The 27,945-nt window shown below is 38.6% G+C and overlaps 3 protein-coding genes across 3 annotated transcripts; all 3 read right to left on the bottom strand.

Annotated features, from left to right (window-relative positions):
* Positions 1–233: 233 nt before the first annotated feature.
* On the bottom strand, positions 234–1,187 carry LOC102505824 (olfactory receptor 2T11). The gene has a single exon (XM_006189396.2). The coding sequence runs from the start codon at positions 1,185–1,187 to the stop codon at positions 234–236; it is 954 nt and encodes a 317-aa protein (XP_006189458.2).
* Positions 1,188–12,999: 11,812 nt separating this feature from the next.
* Positions 13,000–14,004, bottom strand: LOC102507633 (olfactory receptor 2T2). The gene has a single exon (XM_006189402.2). The coding sequence runs from the start codon at positions 13,969–13,971 to the stop codon at positions 13,000–13,002; it is 972 nt and encodes a 323-aa protein (XP_006189464.2). The 5' UTR covers positions 13,972–14,004.
* A 12,629-nt stretch (positions 14,005–26,633) lies between these two features.
* Positions 26,634–27,654, bottom strand: LOC102505560 (olfactory receptor 2T27). Its single transcript, XM_014563220.2, is given in 3 exon segments — positions 26,634–26,855; positions 26,857–27,089; positions 27,092–27,654. Coding segments are annotated over 3 exon segments (939 nt in total). The 5' UTR covers positions 27,576–27,654.
* Positions 27,655–27,945: the final 291 nt, after the last annotated feature.

The following is a 27,945-nucleotide window of genomic DNA, read 5'->3' as shown; positions in this document are numbered from 1 at the left end:
TTTACTTACTTAATAATACATTGCTTTTGATAGTTATCCAAAAAGTCTAGCACAACTAATGAAAAATGTTTGGTTCCCTTCATCTATGCGGAAGAAACCAGCCAAGGTAAACCCTCTTAATTGCCAACTATAAACAATCTTTGACACCTGACCAGATACTCTCCATAGTCTCTTGCGAAACAGGGCACATAGAGGATCTTATTAGGAAAACCTGTTCCCAGTGTACTGACTCTCTAACCATCACTTGTGGATACTTTCGGAGCAGATAAGCATTGTGCAAGTATCTTTTTAAATGCCCCCATGACAGCTTTGTTTCTGAGGCTGTAGATGAGAGGATTGAGCATGGGTGTGACGATGGTATAGAAGGCTGATACCACCTTGTCCTGCTCAGGGGTGTGAAATGCCTGGGGCAGCACATACGTGTAGAAGGCAGCCCCATAGAAGATGCTGACTACAGTCAAGTGGGAAGAACACGTGGCAAAGGCCTTCTTCCTGCCCTCAGCCGAGTGCATACGGTGGACGGTCAACAAGATGAGGGAGTATGAGGTGGAGATAATCGAGATGGGGATGAGCAGCATGAGTACACAGCAGATGTACATCAAGGTTTCGTACAAGGATGTGTCAGCACAGGCCAGTCTGAGAACTGCAGGGATCTCGCAGAAGAAATGGTCGATACTGCGGGAGCCGCAGTAGGGGACATTCATGGTGATTGGGGTGAGCAGAAAGCCATCCAAGGACCCACCGAACCAGGCTCCAGCAGCCAGAAGAAGACACACTTTGCGGTTCATCAGGGCTGGGTACCTAAGAGGGTTGCAGACAGCCACGTAGCGGTCATAGGCCATGAGGCCCAACAGGAAGAACTCTGAGCCAATCATGGTCAAGTAGAGGAAGATCTGGATGCCACAGGCTGCAAAGGAAATGGTCTTCTCTTTAGAAACCATGTCTACCAGGAGCTTTGGGACAGTGGTACAAATGAAAAGGGTGTCCATGATGGACAGCTGGCTTAGCAGAAAGTACATGGGCGTGTGGAGGCGGGAGTCCACCTGAATCAAGAATATCATGACCAAATTTGCAGTTACAGCCACCACAAAAATAGCGAAGATGACCTCAAAGACAATCCCTGTACTTCTAGGGTTTACCAGAAGCCCCAGGAGGATAAAGTCAGAGGATGAAGTTCCGTTCTTCATTGACGTTGCCTATGACAGCTCCAGGGGAGCAGGAAGCCACAAATACCAGGGGAAAAAAAAGGAGAAAGAAAATATTTCTTATATGGGAGAAACTCACATTGGAGATGACACCTCAGCAGCCACTGGTTCCAATAAAATTTTCAATGTCATAATGCTAGAGACATAAACAAATGGACCAAGAGACATATCATAAATCATAAACTATAAACCTGTTCTTTTTTTTTCCTCTTTGGAGAACAACACTTTTTATATTGTGTTTATGCTGCAGTACATAAAGTGTGCTAATTGCATAAGAATTTTGGTGTTTGCTGTACCTTGCTTAGAGTTTCAGCTCGATCTGCCCAGTTTGTTCTGCATTTTTGGCCTTTAGAATCTCGTCCAGCACGTAGTAGGGCTAGGTAAATACTGGTTGGAGGAAAGGATGATTAATTCAGTGATTATTTGGATGGCTAAAGGTGAGCAGAATAAACAACATATTAAGTGAAAGGTGTAAAGGAAAAAAACAAATGCTTCCTGTGTGTCTCCTCTATTTTCAATACTTTCATTTCTGACGCTTCTGAATATGTGGGGGTTTCTCCCCTTACCTTGGTAATCTCCAACCTCTATAGACACTAGATTGGTGTCTTACAATTTAATTCAATTCTCACTCTACCTTTCTGGAAATGTCCCATAGGTTAGGGGTTCAGTTCCATAAGACTGATCCCACCTCAGATGCCAGTTGCAGATACAGATCATCATCCCTGCTCCTAAACTACTGGCTGTACACTGGAGTGTCCCATGACTCCCTCCATGAATTCAACTGATTTTCTAGAGTGTTTCACAGAGCTCAGGAAATCATTTCACCTATTAAATTGACTAGGATATAACTCAGGAACAATCAGCTGCCAGAGATACATAAGGCAAGATTTATACAAAGAGGCCATTACTCATTGAGGATTAATTAAACCTCTAACTCTTCTCTTCTCCTTGGAGACTTCGGAGGTGGGAATCTAAAAATTCCAAACCTCTCATCATAAAGTTAGTTTCCTGGCAACTAGCCTCCATCCTTAGGGTTTTCCATAAGTAACCGCATTAAATAAACGCAGGTGTGGCTGGGAGGGACGTGTTATGAGTAACAAAAGACACATATGAGGCTCTTTTCATTTAGGAAATTCTGAGGATTTTAGGATGTTTGTGGCAGGAACAGGGACAAAGACCCAATATGTATTTCTTATTATACATCACATTATCACAAAAGGTTAGAAAAATATGTTCGGCCATCATGAATAAAATGTTTAAGTTTCCAGTCTCATTTTCCTAGCTTTTTCCAGTAGCTTTCTCACTCTCTACTTATTCTTTCTTGTATGTTTTCAGTCTGATCTCGGCAGAGCAAAGAGACCCTGAGAAATCTACAGCAGACCAGGTCACTTTATGCTCAAAACTCTGCTATGACACTTCATATCCCACTTCAAGTCCCATCCTGTTGTGGTATTTTCACTCTGTGAAGTCATTTCCTCCCCCTTCCAGTGCATTAGCCCTGGTGCTGCAGCTCCCATGGCCTCCTGGTTGAGCCTTCGTCCCCCTTCTCTGGGAGCTCGCCAGCCCACGTCCTTTGCTTCTGCTGTAACCCAGGCTTGGGTCTCCCCCTCAAATCTGTATGTGGTCATCCCCGCATGCGTTTCAAGTCTTTCCTCAAAGTCCACCCTCTCAGAAGGATCTATTCTTATAGGACTTGAGTATTTGTATTTTTCAGATTCATTATCTATTATACATATTCATTTTATTTTGGGTTTCTCTACTGCTCACTAGAAAGTAAGACCAACATGAGCAAAGATATTTGCCTATGTTGTTTACTGTCTGTTTCCAAAATATAAAATAATGTCTAACATATGGCAACTTTTTGTTGAATATTTAATGAATGACTATGAAACATAACAGTCCATAGAATACATAGTTTGTTTTTTTTTTTTTGCTTTTTAAAATGATACGTTTCTAGTAGAATTTCTAAAAACTACACCCAAGTATGTTTTATAAAATGTGCTAAATTGAAGTAAAATTTAAATGCTATGCCTTGGTGTTTACCTTCAATTCAATGTAACATCACCCCAGAATAGAATCCACCAGGATTTTTCTTAATAAGAAACATAGTTCTAAGAAACAGAAATATGAACAAAAACATCTAAGCTCCAACAGCAACACAAATTTCGTCTCTTAGTCATTGAGGTTTTATGTATACTCATTTGAGACCATCGCTCTCTGTGACTTGAAATCAACGTTCATTCCAAAAAGAGAACTCACCACTTTATCTCATTTTATCTCTCTTCCGAGTCTGGTTTGTTGTGACAGCTAGTTCATTGATTATGCACCAACTATTGTGTAAAAGAGAACAGTAGCTTGAGATGTTCTTTTCCATCCAGAGATTGTATTGTGATCTTAATAATGTTTGAATTCACCTTCTGTTGCACAGATAAAAGCACAGAACATCATTATGCATGATTTTTCTTAGCAGCAACTTTCCATCTATTATCAGAAAAATTTCGTATTAAAATGCTACTATTCATTTGGTATTTTAATGAAATTCACAAACCTATAATAAATTCAATTTAGTGTTAATTCAAACCAATTGTGTTAAAAAGAATAAATTTTCTACTCCAAATCAAAGATCCCTGTGTTCTAATCCCCAGACTATAAATATATTTCTTTACTTGGCAAAATTGACTTTGCAATTGTATGTTAGGGATGGTGAGATGAGGAGATTATTCTGGAATGTCTTGTTGAGTCCTATGTTGGGACCTTTATACAGGGGTGCAGGAAAGAGGGAGGCAGGGATCAGAGGATGAGATGTGACATTATGAACAGAGGTACAAGTGATTCAAATGCTGGTTTTGAAAATGAAGGGGGACGTGAGGCAAGGAACTGAGTGGTCTCCAGCATGCGAAAATGGCTAAGAAATGAAATCCACCTTAAAACTTCCAGAAAGAAGCATAGCCTTCCTGACATCTGAATTTTAGTCCAGCATGCACAATTTTGGGTCTGCAGCCTCCAGAACTGTAAGATAATAAATTTGTGTCATTTTAAGGCACTGAATTTGTGGTTATTTGAACAGTAGCCACAAAAAACTAATATACTCTAAATAATTTTATCAGATTTTAAACATAAGTATAATTGAGGCATGCTGCTAATAATAAAATAGCTAGCAACGCTTATTCTTTGCCAGGTGTCTTTCCACGCCCTCTAGTGTTTTGATGTAGCCAGTCTTCACAGCACTTCTGTGGGGGAATTACTGTAATGATCACCATCTTGTGGTTGGGTAAACTGAGGCAGAGAGGGCAAGTGGCAGAGCTGGGTCCTGACTCAAAGACTAAGACTTTGTTTCTCATACTCTCCACGGCTACATTCAACTGACCCGTAAGTGAACAGCATCCTTTGAAGCATCAGTTAAGTTTATAACCAGCTAAAACAAGTCAAAGGAACACAGGTTACAAGGCCGTAATCACACTCAGGAAAAATTTGAATTTCTGGTCAAAAGTTGTCCACAAAGTTACAGAGTAACAAAATGAAGGTAAATTTCAGAAACCCAAAATGCTCTCTAGCTCCTGGACAATCTCCAGTTATCCCGTACCTACATGCAGAGGCCTTGCTTCCAACTGAGGTCCAAGTGAAAAAAAAAATTCCTCATCAAATGTACCCTGAGAAAGATCCTGCAAACACCAGACTCAGAAACATCCACTGCTGAGGGCAACTTATTATTTCCAAGCAGACATAATAATGTCCCACCCAACGGTCCTGCCCTCAGATAAACACCATTGCAGAGGCAGCCTTGTAAAGATGGCACCATGTTTCCTTTTGAATCCAGATTTGAATAATATCCTGTGTGTTGAGTGTCAGGGAAAAGTAACAGAGTTCATTCAAGAATAAATAATTGCTGAGGTCAAGACCATTATTTAAAGTTCAGTGAAGAAGAAACAACAAAGATGTTTCAAAATATTGCATGGAAATGGGAATCCAGTTTCAATCCTTGTGAAATCAACTGAAATGTCCCGAAAGCTGTCCTGTCAGTAATTTACAAATCTAAAACCATCAGTTAAGTTACTGAGTATTTTTAATATAATTTCCCTCCTCTGCTATATTTTCCTAGGTAAACCTATATTTTCTTAGGTGTTCCCAAATGGGGAAGGAAGATAAGTTTTTAAATCAGCATTTAAAAGAAGACAGGGTAAAATGCTAACTCTGTGATCAGACCTCAGCATTCTTATGGTTATGCCTAATGTTTTTTGAAGAACAATGCATCATTCTCTATACCAAATTCTCCCTACGGGTGGTGGTACTTTGAGAGTTCCCCCACTGTGAATCTAAGACTAGTGGTTACATGGGACCTGATGTTTTAATACAAATATTCCCTGCTTGAGCTGGATTGGATTTGTTTTTAAATATCAGTAGAAAACTCAAAGTGTTCCCAGCTTTCTTTTTCAGTCAGGTGGTCCCCTCTCCTGGGTGACTTCATAAAAATGACTCCCACCGCTTTCTCCTCTGAATTATGTGTGAATCACTGAACACTTGGTGCCACATTCCTCTAACTCATGTGCTGTGCGAGGCTGTGAGATGTGCTGAAATGTGAAGCTGGGAGCCTGACTGCACTCGGCTGTGCATTGGATGCCCAAAGTTAAAGGTTTGGAGCGTAAGTTTAGCTCGCTTTGACTCTTCCCTGCAGTCAAAGCACAAAGAAGTTTTTTTTAACAGGCTAGATTCTGGAGAGCCCTGGTGACTTTCCCTTCTGCCGCACAGGACACAGAGTGTAGAAATGGGGTTCAAGCTGCCAACGTTATTCAACTTGAACCTCTGATAGAAAGCCGCCTTGTATCAACACTGAATATCAAAGGAGGGCTGTCATGAATTGCCGGTGGGAAAGAGCGTAGGTGTTACTTCTGTTAGAGAGAGCACCAAGTCAGTAACAGGACTTTAAAAAGAATATGTATAAACTTCCTCTCTCAGGGAATTTTATTTAGAAATTAAAAAAATAAGTGAGCGACCTTGTAGAAATAGTAAGAAAGCAGAGGCAACTTAAGCACCTGCTAATGGACATATACAAAATAGTTTAGATTTTAATATCAGAATTAGTTACAGAATGCCAGGTGTCCTTTAGGACAGGATGTGGATCTATCATCTTTATGTATGACAGTTTCATTGTATTCTTAAGAGAAAAACGTGGCAGTTACAATCTCATTTTATGTATTATAATATATATAATATATAAAACATATATGATAAGGATATATGTAACACTGATCATATGTGATAAGGATGTACATACACAAACATGTATATATAATTTAATGTGTGTATGTTGAGCACATGCATGTGCATATATATGTAATTATGAAGAAAACTAAAGTTTCACTGATGGTGGAGTTTCAAGTGACATCAGTTTGTTCTTGACTATATTTTCTGTCTTCCTACAATTATAGATCGAATGTGTAAAAGTAATTTACTTTCAAGTCAAAGAATAAGCCTCCTGTTTGCAACTTGGGCAGTAATACATATACTTTTCCACTTCTCAGTCTTAAAATGTTGATGGAGTGACTAAGCCATAATAAATTTACACCAGAATCCTGCCCATATCTGCTCCTGCATTCTAGACAGAATCCACCTGATTTCTTCTGACTCTTAAGCCTCTGTACCACAGAGTGTCACCTGAAGTACATGCTTCTGATCGTGAAATAGACGTTTTAGTCTCTGCAAGTTAAATTTGGAAAGACTTGGTAATATACATACATTTTAAAAAGTCAGATAATAGGAACTTGTAAACATGTAACATATTAGATAAGCAAAATAATATTTTAGCAAAGAGAGGAGAAATACAAACAAAAGAATGCCCGTAAGTGATAAAGACTTACTCATTGTTGTAAACAATTCCAGTTTGCTCGTGTAAATTTCCCAGTTTTCGACAATCACGTCAAACTCTAAGATGTCACTTTACCCTTTGCTCCTCATGCAGTTTTAACCTGATCCTTAGGGAGAAACTGTACCTCACTGCCTCGGGTGAAAATCCATGCGACACTGGGAAAGTCACTTTTCACGTTTGTTACTTGCCAAAAGCACATCAGAGCAGCCCCTGTCCCCAGGGTCATTGGGAGAATTTTGTATAAGGCCCTCATGAGAGTCCTGGCACCTAAGACTGTTTTTGAAAAGTTTATGACCTTCCCTCACACAAGAAAAGTAACCCTCTACTTTGCTAGTCGTGGAAACAGAACAGGTTCCAGAATGAGAAAATGGTATTAATTTCTGAATTTGAAAATGGTCAGTACACATAACCTTGTTTTAATTACTTTAATCCCCTTAGCCTAATTTTCCTTATATTTAGAGCAAACATGATAGTAAAAATAGTATAAAATTCATAATTTTTAGATTATACATCTAAGATTATAGAAACATGTATTTTCAACTAAAAACTAGCACTGGACCAGTTCTCTATCTTAAGACATTTAATATCTAAAAATCATTTAATACAGGCACAGTGTATGTTGTAATTCGGTTCTTAAAAGTACTCAAAGATAAAGGTTTTATAATCTTTCAAATGAGAAAAGATCATTATTTGTAGGCATCCCTGGCTTCCATCAAGTGTATAATCATCTTTCTCTCATGGAAGTTGCCCCACAGCTTATCCAGGGATGCAGGAACGCAGCTATCTCTGCTGCAACTTCATCATCTCTACGGAAGGTCAGGGCCAGAGACATGGATTTACCTACGTTCAATCATGTTTCCTTATTTTATCTTCCTAAGGTTATTGGTTACTGATTAAAATCACCGCCTATTGCAGGTAAACACTGTGGAAATTCGGGAAAAGAACAATTTTAATAATGTCAACTGATACACCCTAAGCCTGGTCCTAACACTTAATTTTTCAGTCAATATGGAAAAAAAAATTTTTTTTTCTGTCTCTACACCTGAGCAAATGCCTATATTTGACATTTACCTCCTATTTGCTCCAAAGGAGGTTGGCTATCTATGACAAATCTAGCAAAAAGCAATGATGTTTCTTCGCAGGAGCCACAAAGCTAAAAGGCTTAAACAGAAATCACATCAGAATTAGTGAATGTGGAAGGGATTTAAGTGTAGTTCTTTTGGTCCAGCTTCACCCTTGATAGGCAATTCTGTGTGAGCCTGTAAAAGTTACCTAATTTATTTGATTTTCAGCCTCCACTGTAACTCCTCAAACCTGGATTTCCCAGGAAGAAGAAAAAAAGAAGAATTATGTAAACATTAAAATGTATATTTTCAAGTGTGAAGTCTTCTAAAATGAACTTGCCTTCATTCATTCAAACTAACAATATTCTATGTCAGGTACTTGGGGTGCTTCAGGGAACAAAATCAAAATCCCTGTCCTTGCTTATGTGATGAGTAAAATCTAATATAATGGAATAAACTTAAAAATCCAATCCAATCCAATCCAATCCAATCCAATCAAGCAAAATGGACTAGTAAGAGTTTGTGCTACAGATTTTATCACCGTTATATTCTTATCTAATTATGGAAACCAAGGTGATATAGTAGAACAGAAATCCTACCTATTTTCTTAAAATTTAATTATCTGGGATTTTGAAAAGAGAACTCACTGGGATATTTGGTAAACATTTGGCAAGACCATGATAGGCATGCAGAGTCAATCGGATCTCTCTTCAACACAATCCCAACTGATAACAAATTAAAATGCTTCTGGTTTTAGGTAATTCTATATGAATCAGCCTGTTGTTTTAGCTAAATAACCTTTCAATGCCATGAACTTTTCCATTACAATTGTCCAGCTTCATTTAAATCACTTCTTTATAGAATTACTATCAGAAGTTTTCAACACGTTTTCACGTGGTCATGGTTATCAAAGCTGTTAGCAGGACTTCACTTTGTCCACAGTGAGTAGTCTAATTTGTATTGTTTGTTTTCTGAGAGGGAGATAATTCGGGTTCTTCATTAATTTCCATTTCAAAGAGGTACTGGGGATTGAACCCGGGACCTCGTGCGTGCTGAGCATGCGCTCTTCCACTTGAGATACACCCTTCCCCCATTCACTTTCTAGTCAACAGAGATCTGTATTCTCTTCTCCACACTAAATAATTTTCTAAATATTTGCAGTATTGATCATTCCCTTATATCTGAAACCTTTCTTGGTATTCAGAAAGGATTTAACAAAAATATTTATTAAGTAGACTTTATAGCATCCATGATTATAACTTGTATATTATATAAACATACATTTTATATTGTGCCAGTGAAATAAATATTTGGAAGCAATGGTTCAGTTAATTTTATGCCCACATTCCTCACCTGTAGAAAGACCCCAGAAGGGGTCTGACTGCCTCTGAACACGGAGCATCAGGTCCTTGGTAGACCAGCCTAGCTGGCATACAACAGAAAATGAGCATGGATTTTATCAGCATGTTACTCCCAGAGGGGTTTTTTCCCCCAGGTCATTATCAAGATTAACAAACTGGCAGCTGCATATGGTGCCACATTCTTCTCTCCTTTGGAAATTGTTTTATCAATTAATAGTAAGGTTTGGTACAAAATCACGAAGTCAGAAGATGTGGTTTTGAAGTTCTCATCTGCCTCTTGCTTGGGTGAGGCAATAGTTTGCTCTGAACTTCAGCTTCTCTATATCTCCCATGAGTCTAATTCCTTTCTCAAAATACTTGGCAGGACTTTGTGAAGAAGCAGAATCACAATCAGAGAATGCAGTTAAATATGCTTTGAAAAAAGGGGGCAGTATTCCCTTCACCTTTTCCCCATAGTCAAGAACAGTACCTGATATCTTGCGAATATGGAACTGGTATTTTGAATTAATTTATATTCTTAAAATTCATAATTTTCATTCTCAAGTTAAATATATTTACGGTGAAGAGGAAAATGTGATGACCACAATTATCTTCTATAAAAATTTGGTAACATTTGACTGGGAAAAAATTCCCTAGTCATCCCTTATAAGATAAGACTAGTCTTGTGAGTGAGGGGAGAGGACACACACTGTATATGATGTGATTTAATTTTTTTATTATTAATTTTTTTATTGAGTTATAGTCAGTTTACAATGTGTCAATTTCTGGTGTACAGCACAATTTTTCAGTCATACATGAACATACATATATTCATTTTCATATTCTTTTTCACCATGAGCTATGACAAGATCTTGAAATTATTTCCCTGTGCAGTATTAACTTGTTTATCTATTTGATATATACCAGTCAGTATCTTAAAGTATGGCATACAATAGAAAAATACACATATCAGAAGAGACATGATGTATCAATCATCATGAAGTGAACACACCCATGCCACCACCCATGAGGCAAAAGGAATAGACCCTTAACAACATCACAGAAGTACCCCCCTCTTCTGCCCCAATCACTAACTCTAGAAAGTAAATTTACTTCCCTTGCCTGTTGTTTTTCAGATACTTTTGAAATATTTATCAATTGTCCATGTTAAATGCCCTTGTTAAATGTGCAAATGACTCATCTTGGAAATGTGAAAACTAAAACCATATAGCAGCAGCCCAGGTCTAGGCAGGACTTTGAGGAAATTGGAAAGAAGACATGAATGTCTAAGGTAGAGGGGGAAATGGGAATTGTGAAATGAAAGATTTTGTGGATAGAGGTGCTAACAAAGCCAGGAAGAAGGAGAAGACAGAAAGTATTAGTGTAGAGACTAAGAGATTTAAAAGAGAATGAAATTGCATTGAAATAACACTGATATTTTAGAATGGCCATCATTCAAAAGTCCACCAATGACAAATGCTGGAGAGGCTGTGGAGAAAAGGGGACCCTCCTACACTCCTGGTGGGAATGCAGTTTGCTGCAGCCACTGTGGAAAACAGTATGGAGATTCCTCAAATGACTAGGAATAGACTTATCATATGACCCAGGAATCCCGCTCCTGGGCATATATCCAGAAGAAACCCTACTTCAAAAAGACACCTGCACCCCAATATTCATAGCAGCACTATTTACAATAGCCAAGACATGGAATCAGCCTAAATGTCCATCAACAGATGACTGGATAAAGAAGCTGTGGTATATTTACACAATGGAATACTATTCAGCCATAAAAACGACAACATAATGCCATTTGCAGCAACATGGATGTTCCAGGAGAATGTCATTCTAAGTGAAGTAAGCCAGAAAGAGAAAGAAAAGTACCATATACTATTGCTCATATGTGGAATCTAAAAAAAAAAAAAAAACAAAAACATAAATACAAAACAGAAACAGACTCATAGATATAGAATACAAACTTGTGGTTGCCAAGGGGGTGGGGGGTGGGAAGGGACAGACTGAGATTTCAAAATGTAGAACAGCTAAACAAGATTACACTGTATAGCACAGGGAAATATATACAAGATATTGTGGTAGCTCACAGCGAAAAAAAAATGTGAGTGAATATATGTATGTTCACGTATAACTGAAAAATTGTGCTCTCCATTGGAAATTGACACAACATTGTAAACTGACTATAACTCAATAAAATAAAATTAAAAAAAAGAAAGAACACTGATATTTTATAAACAAATCCTGGTTAGTTTTTCTACTTGAAAAGATTCATCAATCCAAGTCATTCTTTCATCTTTTTTTCTATTTGTTTATTTGATTTTAGAGTAAGATCAAATTTTTAGGAGCCTTCCAAGGCAAAACTAACTCCATGATTAGCATATTGCTGAGAACGTGTTATATTCAAATCAGCATCCATGGAGGAAACGTTTTTTTACTCCATGTTGAAGCTAGGGTAACATAAGGCTGAGTAACCTTTTCTTAATCTATTGTGAACTACAAAACCACTCAAAAATAGTCCAACATATTCTAAGCTTTCTATTGATAGCTAAAATAAACACCAGGTGAGTCAAATTTTCTTTGTTGTATTTTAGTACCTCATACGCAGTAGGAAGTTAAAATTAGGTAAATCACTGGACAGTCCTCAATGAGTATGGTCTTCGTTTGGTAAAGATTCTATCAAAATCCTGCATCTATCAAAACTCCACACTTAACCAAAAGCTAATGAATAAAAGAAATATTGTCTACCAGTCCACGAAACGGAAAGTTTGAGAATAGGAGAATGGACCAAGGGAGCTGAGTTAACTAATGAAATGTTTTGATTTATTCATTCTATGTTTATCTATGACATTTCACTGGGGAATGAATGGTAGCTGTTGAAGGATTGAGCAATGTTATCATCTTAATAACAGAAGTCAATTGTAATCAATCTGTAAATATTTACTAATTTCCAGGCACATAGTGGTAATGACTTACAGTTTAATTTCAGAGCTTAGAGAACACAAACATTTATAAAAGGTAACTAAGAATACCGAACCCAGAACTCAATTGAATTGTCTTCACAAAAGTTTTCTAAATAAAGCTGCTACACTATTACCATTAGAAAGCATTTAATTTGCATTGAATATCTGACATTAAATCAGCAAGGACATGATAACGGCTCCTTGCAATTTCTTTTTAAAAGTTTGTCAGCAATACAGACACAAAAGACACACGAACACAGGTAACATGTGAAATCATCTATTCAGGACTTCAAGGGATGTTTGGCCTGCCTGAGATAATTTATAATGCTAATTGAAGAGAGTGCTCTCTGGAAGGTGTCTGTCAGTGAATCCAAACAAGTCAGTTGCCTGATGCTGAGATGCTGGCAGCCTTCAGCTATGTATTTTTTTTTAATGATGCTCGCAAAGGATGCTTTTGCCTGGTATAATTCTGTTAAAATGATAGTGACTATTTCTCAGAACCAAGGACATATTTTCTGGAATGACTGTGTGCCACCGGCGACAGCGCCAAGGATGTTAGTGTCTCTTGGACACATCGCCCGCTCTGATTTTCTGGTGGGAGGACGTGCATCTCCCCAGCACTCTTTTTAGAGCTGTGGCCACGTCTTTATTTCTTAAGCTATAGATGAGTGGGTTGAGCATCGGAGTGAGGATGGTGTAGAAGGCAGACACAACCTTGTCTTTCTCTGGCGTGTGATACGAATGGGGCAGCACGTTGGTGTAGAAGGCTGCCCCGTAGAAAATAATCACCACCATAATATGGGAGGAACAGGTAGCAAAGGCTTTGCGCCGGCCCTCGGCAGAGTTCATCCGATGCACAGTGAGCAGGATGCGTGTGTAGGAGACGGAGATGACAGATACAGGGATAAGTAGCATCAGCACGCAGCAGGCATACATCAGGGTCTCATAGAGCGATGTGTCAACACATGACAGCTTCAGGACCGCTGGGATCTCACAGAAAAAGTGATTGATCTCTCGGGAGCCACAGTAGGGGAAACTCATGGTGACGGGAGTCAACATGAGTCCGTCCAAGGAACCACCAACCCAGGAGCCCAGCACCATGAACAAGCAGATCCTGCGGTTCATGAGGAGAGGGTATCGAAGAGGGTTGCACACAGCTACGTACCTGTCATAAGCCATGAGTCCCAGCAGGAAGAATTCTCCACCGATCAGCGTCAGATAAAGGAAGATCTGAATCGCACAGCCCAGGAAGGAGATGGTCTTTTCCTTGGACAAGAAGTCTTGTAGCATCTTGGGGACAGTGATGCAGATGTAGACGGTGTCCATGATGGAGAGCTGGCTCAGCAAGAAGTACATGGGTGTGTGAAGGCGGGAGTCTGTGTGGATGAGCAGAATCATAACCAGGTTGGCTGTCACAGCCACCAAAAAGATGGAGAAGACCACTGCAAAGATAAGTCCAGGAAATGCAGGATGTGTGATGAGACCCAAGAGGATGAAGTCAGTGGAGTTCTGGAGAACCGCCTCCATGCCCCCGTCAGATGATAGCTCCCGGAGCTGCAAAGACAGAAAGTTGCTGGGTTAATCGATAATCCAGTACATAGCCATGGGTGGGCAACATGACTAGTATGCGTGAAGAAACAGAGTGGAATAAAGGAAAGAACACTGACCTCAGAATCATTTTGAATCCTGGTTTCAGTATTAATGGTCTAACATTAACATCAGACAGAGAAATTAATCTACAAATGAACTCAGTTTCATCATTTGTGAAGGGTTATCATAGGTCTGTATCTCTGCAGGCTGGATGTAAGATGTAAATGTAATAATTCATACAGGATCACTTTCAAATTTTTCTTACTTTGTCTTTCAAACCATCTTCTATACACATTTTATAATCTTACTTTAGACTGAAAATTGCCTGAGTTTGATAACTGTGCCTTACCCTTCGTGTTGTCTTGCAATCATTATGCATAGGTTGATGAAATTTTAACTACTCTCTGCCATTTAGATGATTACATTGTTAATATCATACGTAGAAATCCATTTGCGATTTCATAAATTGATAGAAGATAAACATGAAGACAATAAATGCAAGTAAAGTTAATCGTTTTGGCCCTTGTTATTATTAGACTATTTTGTGAATGGTTGGAACATTAGGGACGAACCGGGCAGTGCTACGGCCTTCAGTTAAGGTTCAGGATCCACTGGCCACTGGTTAGATGTTGTGCTGCCAAGGAAGCTCATGTTTTAGGCAAAGGTCACCTTAAGCGCTTGGATCTACTTTTTCTCACAGGATCATTTGAGGTCATAAATCTCAAATGAGGACCACTTAGCCTTACTCCATTCCACGAGCAGGACTTTGGGTTCATCATCATGGTGGTCCTTCTGGTTGACACCATTGAGTTGGGTTGAGAGTTTATGACTTAGTAAGGCATCATATCATTTCATGGTGATCTAAGCTTCTCTTAAATCATTGTTCAGCCAAACATTAACAGAGTTTCTCTGGCAGGGTGGCATTCTGAAGTTTTCAAAATGTTATAGGGTCCTAGGAATCCATTTTTTAAAAATTTCCTGAACAATTTTTTTCTACCTTGTTACTGATCCTTATGTGTATAAGTAAAGATAACCCCAGATGGACAAGTGATTCCTGAATTTACAGAGAAAAAGATAAATTAATATTAAAACTCTCTTGAACTAAATGGAATGAAAGCTTACAGCTTTTATTCTTCAGAAATGTAATTATGCATTTCTGAATTGTGTTCAGAAACATTGAAGGGTGAATTGTTTATTATTATTATAATTATTTTGTACTGTATTTCTCTCCATCTCAGTGACAGAATGAAGTATACTAGTGTAAAATGTATTAGTTACCAATACTTTATCTGCATTTTTTATTCCATAATGGTCAAATATATTGTTTATGAGACATCAAGAAAGAATAAGTCCTCCTTTATGCTGAAGCAAAACTCTTAGGAACAATAGAAAGACTTTTTCTTTCTGAGTGTTCATTAAAGACGGAGTTATATTATGAGTAGTAGTCTAGAAAAATAAGCAAAATTCCAGAAGGAAAAATGAAAAGCAATTTGATGTTGGTCTGTGCTGGAACTTAAATTTAATATACCTTCTCAGTTGCAAGGGAGAGAAACAAATGCCTGGATACTTAATAAGCCCTATCTAAATATCAAATATTAACTCTCAGTAAGTTCAGTGAAAGTCAGCTACTTCATCCGTCTTTAATATGTGAAAGATTTACCTGTCACAAGCACAACTCTGAATCACAGACAAAGAGACTGAATTTAAGATATTGTAATTATAGGGCTTTGCAATAACTGGTTGGAAATGAAAATATTCACACAGACAGAGGTTAACTTTACCTTGACCAACAACCTTTGTTTTTCCACTTAGACACGTTATAGATTTTTATATGTCACTTACTGACAGTATCAAATCCGCTCCTAATGAATAGCACTGAAATGAAATAACCATGCCGTCTGAAAATAGCACAAAAAAGCACTGAAAATGAAATAACCATGCCGTCTGAAAATTGCCTACGAAACTTTAAAAAGTTTCTTTACAACCAAAATATGGGCCAGAGAATTTTAGCTCACACAAGCAAGCACTCAGATTGGACTCCACAGAATATTCAACAGAATTCATCAATCTTATTGCCTCGAGTCTTCTTGATTAAGGAATGCAAAATTTTTCTAGCTCCGAGATCCTGTCTTGGAGTAGATCCTAGGATAACAGAATACAGAAGCTGAAGGAGAAGAGAGATATGTTGTAAGCCAACTTCTTTATTTTTAAAATGACCAGAGACTCAGTGAATAAAAGAACCACAGATTGGATCCAGGCTGCTTGTGTGCGTGTGCGTGTGCATGTGAGTGTGCGTGTGTGTGTGTGTGTGTGTGTAAGAGAGAGAATATTTGAGTGTAGGGAATAGATTTTGCTAGGGGAGTAGCCCACTATGAAGCTTAGCACAAAGGAGCGTATTTTATTTTTGCGATGAAATCAAATATATAAACCAATGTGATATGTGATCCAAACACGGAATCACTACTGTACTGTGTGGGCTATTTGATGTGACAAGCAAACAGTGACAATGTTTGCATTATGAACATGATGACATTTTATGATTTATTTCTGTTTACATCAGTTCCCAGGATCTCATTTCAACAATAATGCAATGTAATGTGTGATTTGGTTTATTTACATGTACAAGATCCCGGATCCCATTCCCCTCAGCCTTTCTATCATTATCATCATTATTCCCTGCTCTCTCTTAGATTTTCTCCCATTTCTATCTCTAACTGGAGTCCTTTAAAAAAAAAAAAAGAAAGAAAGAAAAGAAAAAAGAAACATTTAAAAGCCTGTATTTGCATGATCTGCTGTGCTAGAAGGAGAATGCACTGACCTCCAGGACTGAGTATAAAATCACCTGGGCATTGCTACAAAATCACCTGGTTGAGCAGGGGCTGGGGCATGGGAGGATCCAACTAAGCGAAGGAGGGCACTGGGAAGGGAGACTGTGGATTCTCCGCCGAGGGAGAGGATGGGCGAATTCTGCCAAGAGGCCTTGATTCTGTCTCTGGTATACCGCATGGAAAGAAGAGGTAAGGAGATCAGAGAGGGTCTCTATGCAGAGGGCCAGCAGTACATTTCAAGACAACAGGCCTGGAATTGTTCTGGGAGATGCCACAGAAATGCAGACACAGTTCAGACTCTCACAGTATGTTGTAAAAACAGACCTCCAGATGAGGCAGAAGGAAGAGCCCAGATGGAGAATTCTTGGAACAATCCCTTCTGATACCCTGTATATGCTCATTTAAATCTTCTGTATCTTATGATGTTTTGACATCTTAAAAAACTATTCTAGCTATGGAGAGACTGCCCCTCCCTGGGCTAGTCAACTTGTAGCGAAAGCAAAGGGCCCAGCATGTCTTTGATACGCAAACTAACCAATCCACAGCCAGACACCCTCCCCTGGCAAGTGCACCCCTGGGGACAAACTCCTCCCTCTTATTCACTCCAGAACTAGACACCAGGCAGCCACTCCAAAACCTGCCCAAAGGATTCAAACTAGCCCATCCTGAACTGCTCCCCCTGCCCTGCCTCATCTTTCCAGCGGAAAGCCCGATAAAGGCCACGCAGGGCCTAATCCTTTCCCCTTGCTCCTGCCTTTTGCCTCCTGACCCCCTGCTGACTCCCCTATGTGACCCTGCGTGGTATGCTGTGCCTCCTGTCTGTTGGACCTTGAGTATAATAAACTTCATGTTTTCTCTTTCCTGAATCTCTCCTCTGTCTCCTCTTGTGGCCGTGCTTTTCTTGACCAGCTCATAAAATAACACAAAGTGCACCCCCTCCCAGGATTCAAGCATGACCAGAGTATGGGAAATGAGCTGGGCAGCATTCTTTCTGTGGTAATAAAGCTGCTGACAGAAGTGATCTCCTCCATCTGATACACTGTGCCTGTCACGTCTTCCCAAAGGGTAGCATTTCCAATCTCTTCTTAAAGAGGTCGGAAGGGATAAACTGGGAGGTCGAGATTTGCAGGTATATATCAAATAGATAAACAAGTTTATCGTGTGCAGCACAGGGAACTATATTCAATATCTTGTAGCAGCTCACGGTGAAAAAGAATATGAAAATAAATATATGTATGTTCATGTGTGACTGAAGCATCGTTCTGTACACCAGAAATTGACACAGCATTGTAAACTGACCATAACTCAATGAAAAAGAAAAGATAGACTCTCTCAAGTGCAAACACATTCTATGCTTAAGGCATTGCACCACGTGTGGGGTGAACTGCCAAGATTTACAGAAACTGCCACCCCCCCCCCCAAAGGAGCATACAGCACAGTTTGAGGAATACAACATATACCAAAAATATTTATAAAAGCAGATTATTATGAATCCAAATTGGGGATTTCTCCAGAAGAGAAAATGGATTATGCTGGGAATTTGGGGAATATTTAGCAGCAAAAATAAGACAGTAGCAGTGCATGCAGTTGCTTGTGGAATTACACAGGCACTGCCAAGTGGACTTGGGGATGACCTGCATATAGGAAGTTCTCTGGACCTTCATTTACTTTCAGTCAAAGGGTGGAATTATACCACTAACCAAAAGTACCAGATAGCTCAAAGAGTCATAGATTATTTCTCAATGATATAGAGAGTCAATAATAGAATATTGGAATACATTTGCTTTCAGTACATTTTGTAAAGAGGAGACAAGGAAAGATGTGAAAGTCATCAAGAGATGCAGGCTGAGAAAAAGGATGTTATAATGCTGCCCAAACCAGAAAGCAAGCGGAGTTTGCCATGTGCCAACCAGGTAGTTTGAAAGCTTATCACATACATGAAATTCATAGCAAACAAAAAAATGCTGTGCATGAGCCCGAGTAATGTGGGTCAGAATTCTTTACTTCAAGAGCGCAAGCTATGGCTAGAGATTGAGATAAACTTAAAGCGTGGAGCATTTAAATACACTTAAGTAATAACTGCTTTAAAATGCTTACTTTAAAGAGTAAGAACCAAGAAAAGACTGTATTCAGTTCAATTAGAATAAACAGTATAATAGCAAAGATGGAAATTGGTTTGACTGTAAAGTTTGAGGCTTAAATAGGAGACAGAAAAGGACCATGATTGTTGTAAACAATCTCAGAAAAAGATAGCAAACAAGAATTATCAAGGTTCAGGGGTGGGGAAAAAAAGAAGAGTCCAGTGCACCAGTAGCTGAAGGGTGCCTCGGAGAGCTAATGTGTGGGGGACAGCCTGGAGCTGGTTTTTAATGAGGCTGGAAAGTGAAGGCTGAGCGATTTTGACTCAGCTGAAAATTAAGTATAAATGTGAGTTGTTTGATTATGATGAAATAGTTAGTAAAGATTATATCTGAGAGTTTTCTAGTTCTGAAAGGAAGTTGATTAATTACTATTAATAATTTCTTTAAAGCCACACTAGGCTGTGACCATTGAACAACTTTTTTTTTCAATCTTTCCTTTACCCATTCTAAGTACACCTGTCCTCTTTTATCTATTTTTATAAATTAGGGGATATTTTGAGCACTGTTTCACTCATTCAATAATCTGTTTATTTCTGTAGCAACTTAGTACCTAATGATGTGAACTTGTCTAGATTTCTTCACTTTATTTCTAATGTTCATGGTCATTATACGTTCATAGATACTCGTCACCTGCTCTGTTCATCTAAGTAGTAACTGATTTCATCAGTGGAATGCAAACCAACCCTCTGCTTTCCCTCACCACTCCCACAGTCAATTTGGAAATTTTCAAAGTGGAAAATCAAGCATAAGAAGATAGAAAAGCCTTTCCTTACTCAAAAAATGAACTACAGTGGCATGTAGATAATAGTTATTGAACACTTACGGTGCCAGTTGAAAGAACATGTGTTCTAATGCCAAGCACCAACTTACCTAAAATATATTGCCAAGGATACCATCAGTGGCTCAGAAAAACTAAGCACAACTGTGCTCCTAGAGTAGTGGGCAAAGGGTCTACATTTCAAGTTGTCAGATGCCAGAAGGACAGCCATTATATTGATTTTCTGAACGGCAGGGTCAGTTTATGTGGTGGTAAATAGAAATCAGAGGATCAGGCACAGGGGACATCTACTCCACCCTACTGATGCTGTGGGGAGTGAAGAAGAGGGAAGGAGCTGCAGAAGACCAGGAGTGACAAAGGACCAACAGCAGCTGATACCTGTAGCTCTAAACGTAATGTGCTCATCATTGCATTGTATTATCTAAGTATCTGAAATGCAGACACAATCCCATCCGATTCAGTTGCTCAGCCCAGTGGGCTCTGGTGTGCCCACGCTAGGAAGCCATTCAGGGAATTTCTTTAAGAGATGTTGTTTGTCTATGGGAAAAAAAAAAATTGCCTTTGGGGCACTCTGAGAGCACATGAGTGTGCCTGTGGAGTAAGAAAGGGAGAGGGGAGCTTAGAAAATAATCAGAAAAAAGAAATAATTCAACATCTTTTAATCTCCTCCCAAGGATACAAAAAAAAACTCTCTACCCTCATTTAACTACATCCAAAGAAGGTAACTCTTGAGTTAAAAATAGTCAAAGGACAATCCATGCTTCTCCATTAGTAATATATCTCCTAGCCATTAAGATCTAAACATCCCTCACAATTAATGCGAAGCTTGATCATCCAATTATCAGCTCGGACATGCCCTTTTCCTCTTTAGTAAATCCATTTAAGTCTTTTAAAACTATTACTAGACTGCCCTTGGCTTCCCATTTCAAGCTAAAGTATCCACTTTCCAAAAAGTGAGAGTACAAATTTATCCTTCTTAATCTTGAAGACACTTTCTGATGGTCATAGTGATACTTAAGGAAAACATCCCAGTGTACGGGGACTGTTCTAACTAGTTGCCACAAAAATGTTAGCTCTTACCTCAGAGCAGCTGGGTCCAAGCCTTAGTTAGGCAGCAGTGAACTGGTAGACTTCTTAAATACTTGAATTCGGAGGTGGGGCTAGTTCAAGGGTAAGCTTTTCATTAATAATGGATTTCAATGTCCTGCAGCAGGAATCCCTAGGTTAGTAATTAATCTGTATTTACTGGGTTCACCTTGTCCATTAGAAGAGGATTAATGAAAGTCCAGCCCTCTTACCAGAGGGTCCATTCTTTTCCCAAATGAAACGTTGTAATCACTTACTGATATTTCTTCAGAGAACCACTTATCTAATCCTGGCACCTCTCCAGAGTAATTTAAAAACAAAATGTGGTGAAGGGGTGAGAGTCAGAGTCATTCTAAATTTAAAATTAAAGCTTCAAATTTCTAAAATTGGCCGTACCAAACCAAAAATAAAAACCCCACTCTTTTCTATGCCATTGACCTATTTTGTGTAGGGAAAGTTATATTAAAATATGTATTTAATACAGATGTTAAGAGATTTTTTCAGTAATTATTCATCTAGTGAGTAGTGGAGGAGGAATTTATACACAGTATGAAACAAAGGAGACACGATAAAGGGCAAAGAGAAAACAGAGAAAGAGAAGAAAGAAGGAAAGGAAACAAGGAGATGGGGGAAAGGGGAAGGGAAGAAGAAAGAAACAAGAGATGGCGTAAAATTAAAGGTATACATTTCCTAAAAGTTATTTTGCATAGCTATATTAAGATATTAAACATGAGATGAATTAAAATTTCCAAAACTTGAATTCACTTTACTTTAGAGAAGTAGGTGGTCTTGTTTGACAAGGTGAGTATCTTAACTAATCACATCACCACCACCAACAATAATAATAAACATCATGATTGAATGGTTTTCATTCTTTAGTCCTCGTGATGCACGGGTAACTTAAATAATTTCTACTCATCGCAAATTCATTAGACATAGACCTTAGACCTCATACCCTCTATGTTGCAGACGAAAACAATTCTAGCCATTTAGAATGCTATTCAATAATCAATTCTTGAAGAATATTTTATGTGAGTTATCAATAAATGTAAAAGTCCTTTAATTAGATATGGAATTGATTCGAATACACTTTCCCTTCCAGTGTGATGTTGCTCATTACAGAGCCACCAGTGGTTTACAAACAGGTATTGATCGTCCCAGCCCTACATGGGTCTGATGATACCTGGGGGTCTATAACTATCAGGGAGTTGATCTGGCCATCAGCAACCACCTCAGTTTCCCCCCATGTGCCATAAGACCACCATTTAGTTTGATATTCATGTCATAAAAATGGTTGAGACGTGCTGCTGTAACAATTAGGTTGGTCTTCTCTTATTATTCTCAAGTTCACAAAGGAAAATAACACAGCTAGTGAACGTGACAATTTTTCATCCACTGTTAAATTTAGTGATCTTGTAAAAATAGAAAAATCTAAATTATTTATATATGATAGATATTTTGTGACATCTCAATGTTTCTTTTCATGGTTCTTGTTCATTGTTCACTTAACTCTTTTTCTCCTTCTACCTTTCAACTCCTTCAGTCCTTTCCGGTAATATTTCTCATACAGAGGTCAAAGCAGACACAGCCTTACATTCCAAGACAGCAGTTCCTAAATTCTGTATGTTTACATTCCCAGTGCTTGATTTCAAATAATTCTGTTTGCCCACCCCATCCCAAAGTGATGCCTGGCATTTGGAGAGAATGCTTTTTTGGACAAAAATCCCATTTTTTTACATGATAAGACATAAACTAATACATTTTTAGAAAGTTCTTTCTAAATTTCTGAAGATTTGAGCTCTCTGCTGATATTCTTGAAAGACAGAGACACATATCAGATTCCCTAACTAGGACTTCAGACATGGAAGAGAAAACATGAAGATACTGAGAGACCTGGGAGAAGAAAATTTCAGAGTGGACAGAACATTGGACCTAAACAATGACTGATAAGTCTTATAATTCAGCCATCTCCTTGGAGGAATGATTAAACAAAAAGCCTCAGAGGATGTGCTAAAGATCCTTGAACTTGGAATAAGAATCCTTGCCATTCCCTGTGTGTCTTTGGGGAAAGGGATTCCATTCTCAGAGGTTGGTTGTTGTACCCTCTATTAAACAAAAAAAGGTTTGGTACAATCATCTCTGAGCTAATTTCCAACTTCAGTGTTCTGTGACACAGAATTTAAATAATGTGTGTTTACTTTTCATTTTAATTCTCATTGCTTTATTGTTTGCTTCATCGGCAAGAATCCAATCACTGCAACTGAAGTGGACTTCATCTATCTATTTGCTACAAATAAGAGTATAAAGAGAATTTTTCTTGAGATTATAGAAGGTGCTCTGGGATATTTCTCAGCAAAGACCGGCAGTCACTAAATTTTAAGTCCACATTATAAGTAAAAAAAAAAAAAAAAAAAGAAGCTGATGTAAATACCAAAGAGCAGTCTTGAGCAGAATCCACTCAGAGCGCACATGAAGAATTAGGCACCCAAGACAGACAGAATGCACAATCTTAGGATGAAAATCAGATCTCGGCCCAGAGATGGAAACAACATTCTCTAAACTCATCTGGCTCACTGTGGAACGGTAGATTCTAAATGTTGTGGAAATTCCAACTATTTTAGGCTAAAAAATTATTTATATTGATGCATCAGAACCAAAGAGCCCCGTTGAGCACACAATGAAGAAAGCAATGCTAGATTTACCTACATTTTCCATTGGGCAAACCTTCTTCTGGCTACAGCTAAGTGCATCTAACCAAGACAAACACATCTGTGTTAAACGGCTTTCCATTAAAAACCCCTCTATATTAAAGCCTCATCTCCTTCTCTCTCTCATATCATTGCCAATACACTTCAGAAGTTCATTTTAAAAGGCCCTGTGTTTTTCATGTCCCTAGTTTTCCTGGTAATCTTAGGAGAACTAAAATCCCATCTTTCACTCGGGAAGAGCAGCAGTGGGGCTGGAGCATAGTCAAAATAACAGAAAAAGTGGGGATGGATAAAACACAAGAGCAAGGGAGAGAAAAAGGAGATAGAAAAGGGTTAGGGAGGTAGGGATGGTTAGGAATGGAAGAGGGAGGGGTACACATCAGACAAGACAAAAGAAGTCACAGGAAAAAAAAGAGGGAGAAAAAAAAGCTAAAATTGAGGGAAAGAAGAGCCCACGAAAGGCAGATATGGCATGAATTTCCCAACACTACTCTAGAGGGGAGAAAATAAGCTGATGTTGAAAACAAATACATTATGAACCATGTGATATTTATTTTATTCATTCAATTTATATCATTTCAGTGACAACTGTATGTCTAAAGCTAAGCTGGAAAGCAAATGCATGTGGCCCCTTTTAATTCACTGGGTGGGGAAGGAGGGAGTTCAAGCCCTAATAGATGGTTATACAGTTTCCTTCCAAGAAGAAGCTTTCTTCATATTAGGACACGATTGCCTGTTTTCTTCAGTTTCTGAAGTTAAGTGGAAATGAGTCTGAAGTGACCTTATGCTATCCAGCCCCTCACGACGCACTAGAGGCAATGACTATTATTTTATCTCAAGGATGCGTTACGGTCAGATTAACATCGGTCCTTGAAACGTTTTCTGTATGTTTTATTAAAGGTCTTATGTTAAAGTTACAGGTCATCAAACACCTTTATAGTCTCACCTCAACAAAAGAAAATTCTGTGTTAAGTGCAATGTCAAGAGGTAGGGCCACTCCTGGAAGAGAAATGGGTGAGAAAAGTAGGTTTCACCGCCCCGTCTCTACAGTTATGAGTCAGTTACAATAGTACCTCATGGTATATAGTACCTTCCAAAGCTAAAGTTGCATTGCATCGGTTATCTTGTATTCTCTTAAAATGATCCCTCTGAGATAATAATTAGGTTAGAATATCCTAATTTAAGACTTTGGGAAAGAGGGTTTCAAGAAATTAACTTGTCCAACCTGGGATAAGCAAATGCATGTATAACTAAAGCTTAATGAGAGTTACAATCTCAAAGCATCTTTTTAATGAGAATGTAACATTTCTAAACTCATGATTTCTTTCCTAACCAGAATCCATTTCTAAAACATATTCACCATTTCTATATCAGAAAAGGCCAAAACTTCCAATCCTGGTCTGAATCATTCTCTCCATGACACAGACATCTGTGTGAGAAGACACATTTCTAACAAAATGAAAAACTGGATTGAGAGATCCTAGGAGATCAGGACACAATTGTGGAGTCTGAAAGTTGATTCCAACTTCTGATTCCAGTATGGGTTTTACTGAGGGAAAATAGGACAGATGCCTGTATTTAAGGATAATAAACAATGTTATCTTTCACCCACGTGGAAATGCAATATAAAAAAAATAAGATGCCTTTGAAGTTCTGTAATGAGCTATTTCTCCTTTTCTTTTCCAAGGTGTAGAAGCATTAGATTTTCTGAAACATTTTGTCAACTCCCAGATGACTTACCTATACACACTAAAACCACACCAATACTAAAACATTATTAAATGAGCTTATATATAATTACATTTTTATTTTTGTAGTGCAAAGTATTCTTAGGGTTAGATAATGAAGTATAAGCAAACTCCAATATAGAAATGTAGAAATATAGAAAGACTCAGGACTCAAAATATAATGAGTTTAATCAAGTGGAGAAAAGTGTGGAAAAGAGAAAAGATAAAAATTAATTTCTGTACTTCAGAAAAATACTGGTCAATTATGAGTATTTAAATGATGAAATAAACTAAGCTAAATGAAAATATTATGAAAATTCAAAATAGTGAGTAGCATATATTGATTTCCAAAAGAATAAATCTCAGAAAAGCCCCTTTCTTTTGCATTAAAATCTTTGAAAATGAAATATATTAGGCCATCAGACAATTTAAATATAGTGAAAAATATGGGATTTAAAACTGCCCTGGTTGTTCCCATTAGATTATATCATTAAGAGAATAGAAAATGTAGAAGCCATCGAAGTTCACCAAAGCCTCAAAACCACGTTGTTTTTTTACATTGAATCCACCATTCTGGGATGATTTTAGCAAAATTTTATGGAGAAAAAGAAAAGGAGTTGGTCTCCTCCAAAAATTGATGTGTACTCTTTTGTCTACTAGCCATGCTAATGGAATTCAACTAAGAAAATTAATTATATAGACGCAAACCAATTTTTAAAAAAGAATAATGATAATGCCAATACTGCCTTGATTGAATAAAAAATTTGGAAGCCCCAAAATCACCTGTAAAAAGATCAATCAGATACTTGATTGAATAAAACATTTGGAAGCCCCAAAATCACCTGTAAAAAAGATCAATCAGATATTGAAATAATATTTGAAATATAATCAGAATAATACTTGACATGTTGATGTCTTTGAAGCAGTCGATTTGTAGAGTGTCTGAGGAGAGACTGTAGCGAGAAGTTAGTGGAGTAGCTGAAGATACACATTTCTTTTGGGATGACTGACATAGTAGGAAACAGACAACTGCATGGTCTTCAGAGGAATGCAGGGTTTGCTGAAAGCAGATGTGTGACTACTGAAATCCCTGTTTTATTCCCACTCCATTCAAAACCATCCATTGTTCAGAACCCTTATGGTTTTCAAAAAATGATGAAATCTTCAAAATCTCACTGTCAGCTTTCCAAATCCCAGAATGCCTCACGATTGCTGACATAGGGGTGACCTGTTATTTTCAGGCAGACAATATTCAAATCCAAAGGTGATGATGAAGTCCTATTTCTTTTCTTCAAACCTCTAGCAGGAAATACGGTTTCTTTAGAAGGTGTTTACCTTCCTGAGGACAAGCACCTCCCCCGAGCTTTCTGTAGGGCCCCTGTGACGTCTCTGTTTCTGAGACTGTAAATGAGCGGGTTGAGCAAGGGAGTGAGGATAGTGTAGAAGGCAGACACAGCCTTGTCCTGCTCAGGGGTATGGTAAGAGTGAGGCAGCACATAGGTGTACATGGCAGCCCCGTAAAAGAGGCTGACAACCACCATGTGGGAGGAGCAAAGTGGCCACTGCCTTTCGCCTCCCCTCTGCTTCACTCATCCTGTAAACAGTCAGGAGAATCCTTGTATAAGAGGCCGAGACGACAGAGAAAGGAATGAGGAGCATCATGATGCAGCAGACATACATGGCTGTCTCATAGGCTGATGTGTCCACACACGAGAGCTTCAGAAGGGCAGGTACCTCACAGAAGAAGTGATTGATTTCCCGGGAAGCACAGAAAGGGAACTGCATGTGACTGGCATGAGCAAGAAGCCATCTATGGACCCTCCCAGCCAAGCTGCCACCACAATCAATAAGCAGATCTTGCAGCTCATCAGGACAGGATAGCGCAGAGGGTTGCAGATGGCGACATAGCGGCCATAGGACATGAGTCCTAAAAGGAAGAACTCAGCCCCTGCTAAGGTCAAGTAGAGGAAATGCTGGGCAGTGCATCCTGCAAAGGAAATGGCCCTCTGGCCCACCATCTGGTCAACCAGCATCTTGGGCACAATGGTGGAAATGTACAGAATGTCCATGATGGAAAGCTGGCTGAGCAGAAAATACATTGGAGTGTGGAGGTGGGAATCCATGTGGATGAGAATGATCATGACGGTGTTGCTGGCTATGGAGATGACAAATACCAGGAAGATGAGGACAAAGAGAAGCCAGGGAACGCGAGTGTTGCTGAACAGGCCCAGGAGGACGAAGTCGGCATACATAGAATAATTGCCCCACTCCATAACTCTGTAGGTTACGCAAAAGAGAGATGGATATGATAGATAAAGCTGGGCACAAAAGACAAGTACTGGGTTTGCTTAAAACATGACGCAACCACAGACAAATCAAGACATATTAATCACATCCCATTGTGTAATGTCCCACTTTTTCTAAAACTTTCTGGGGTTGATTCCAGTTATATGTTGCTTGAAGAAATTAGTTTTTACCTTTAGGTCCTAAGTAGACCCACCTTCAATCATGAAGCTCAAAATTTTTAATTTCCTGGAAGAACACTCATAGCAGGATTATATTATGTCACATCATACCATCATTTACTTAAGAATGATATTCTCGATTTACTGTTACTTCTTAACTTGGAGGTCACAGTGAAAT

This window comes from Camelus ferus, chromosome 3, assembly GCF_009834535.1.
Source record: "Camelus ferus isolate YT-003-E chromosome 3, BCGSAC_Cfer_1.0, whole genome shotgun sequence".
NCBI lineage: Eukaryota > Metazoa > Chordata > Mammalia > Artiodactyla > Camelidae > Camelus > Camelus ferus.
This window is presented reverse-complemented; position numbering and strand designations above follow the sequence as displayed.

What these genes read in the sequence shown, in the direction of transcription:
- LOC102505824 (XM_006189396.2), bottom strand. Translation starts at nt 1,187, where the DNA reads ATGAAGAACGGAACTTCATCCTCTGACTTTATCCTCCTGGGGCTTCTG.
- LOC102507633 (XM_006189402.2), bottom strand. Translation starts at nt 13,971, where the DNA reads ATGGAGGCGGTTCTCCAGAACTCCACTGACTTCATCCTCTTGGGTCTC.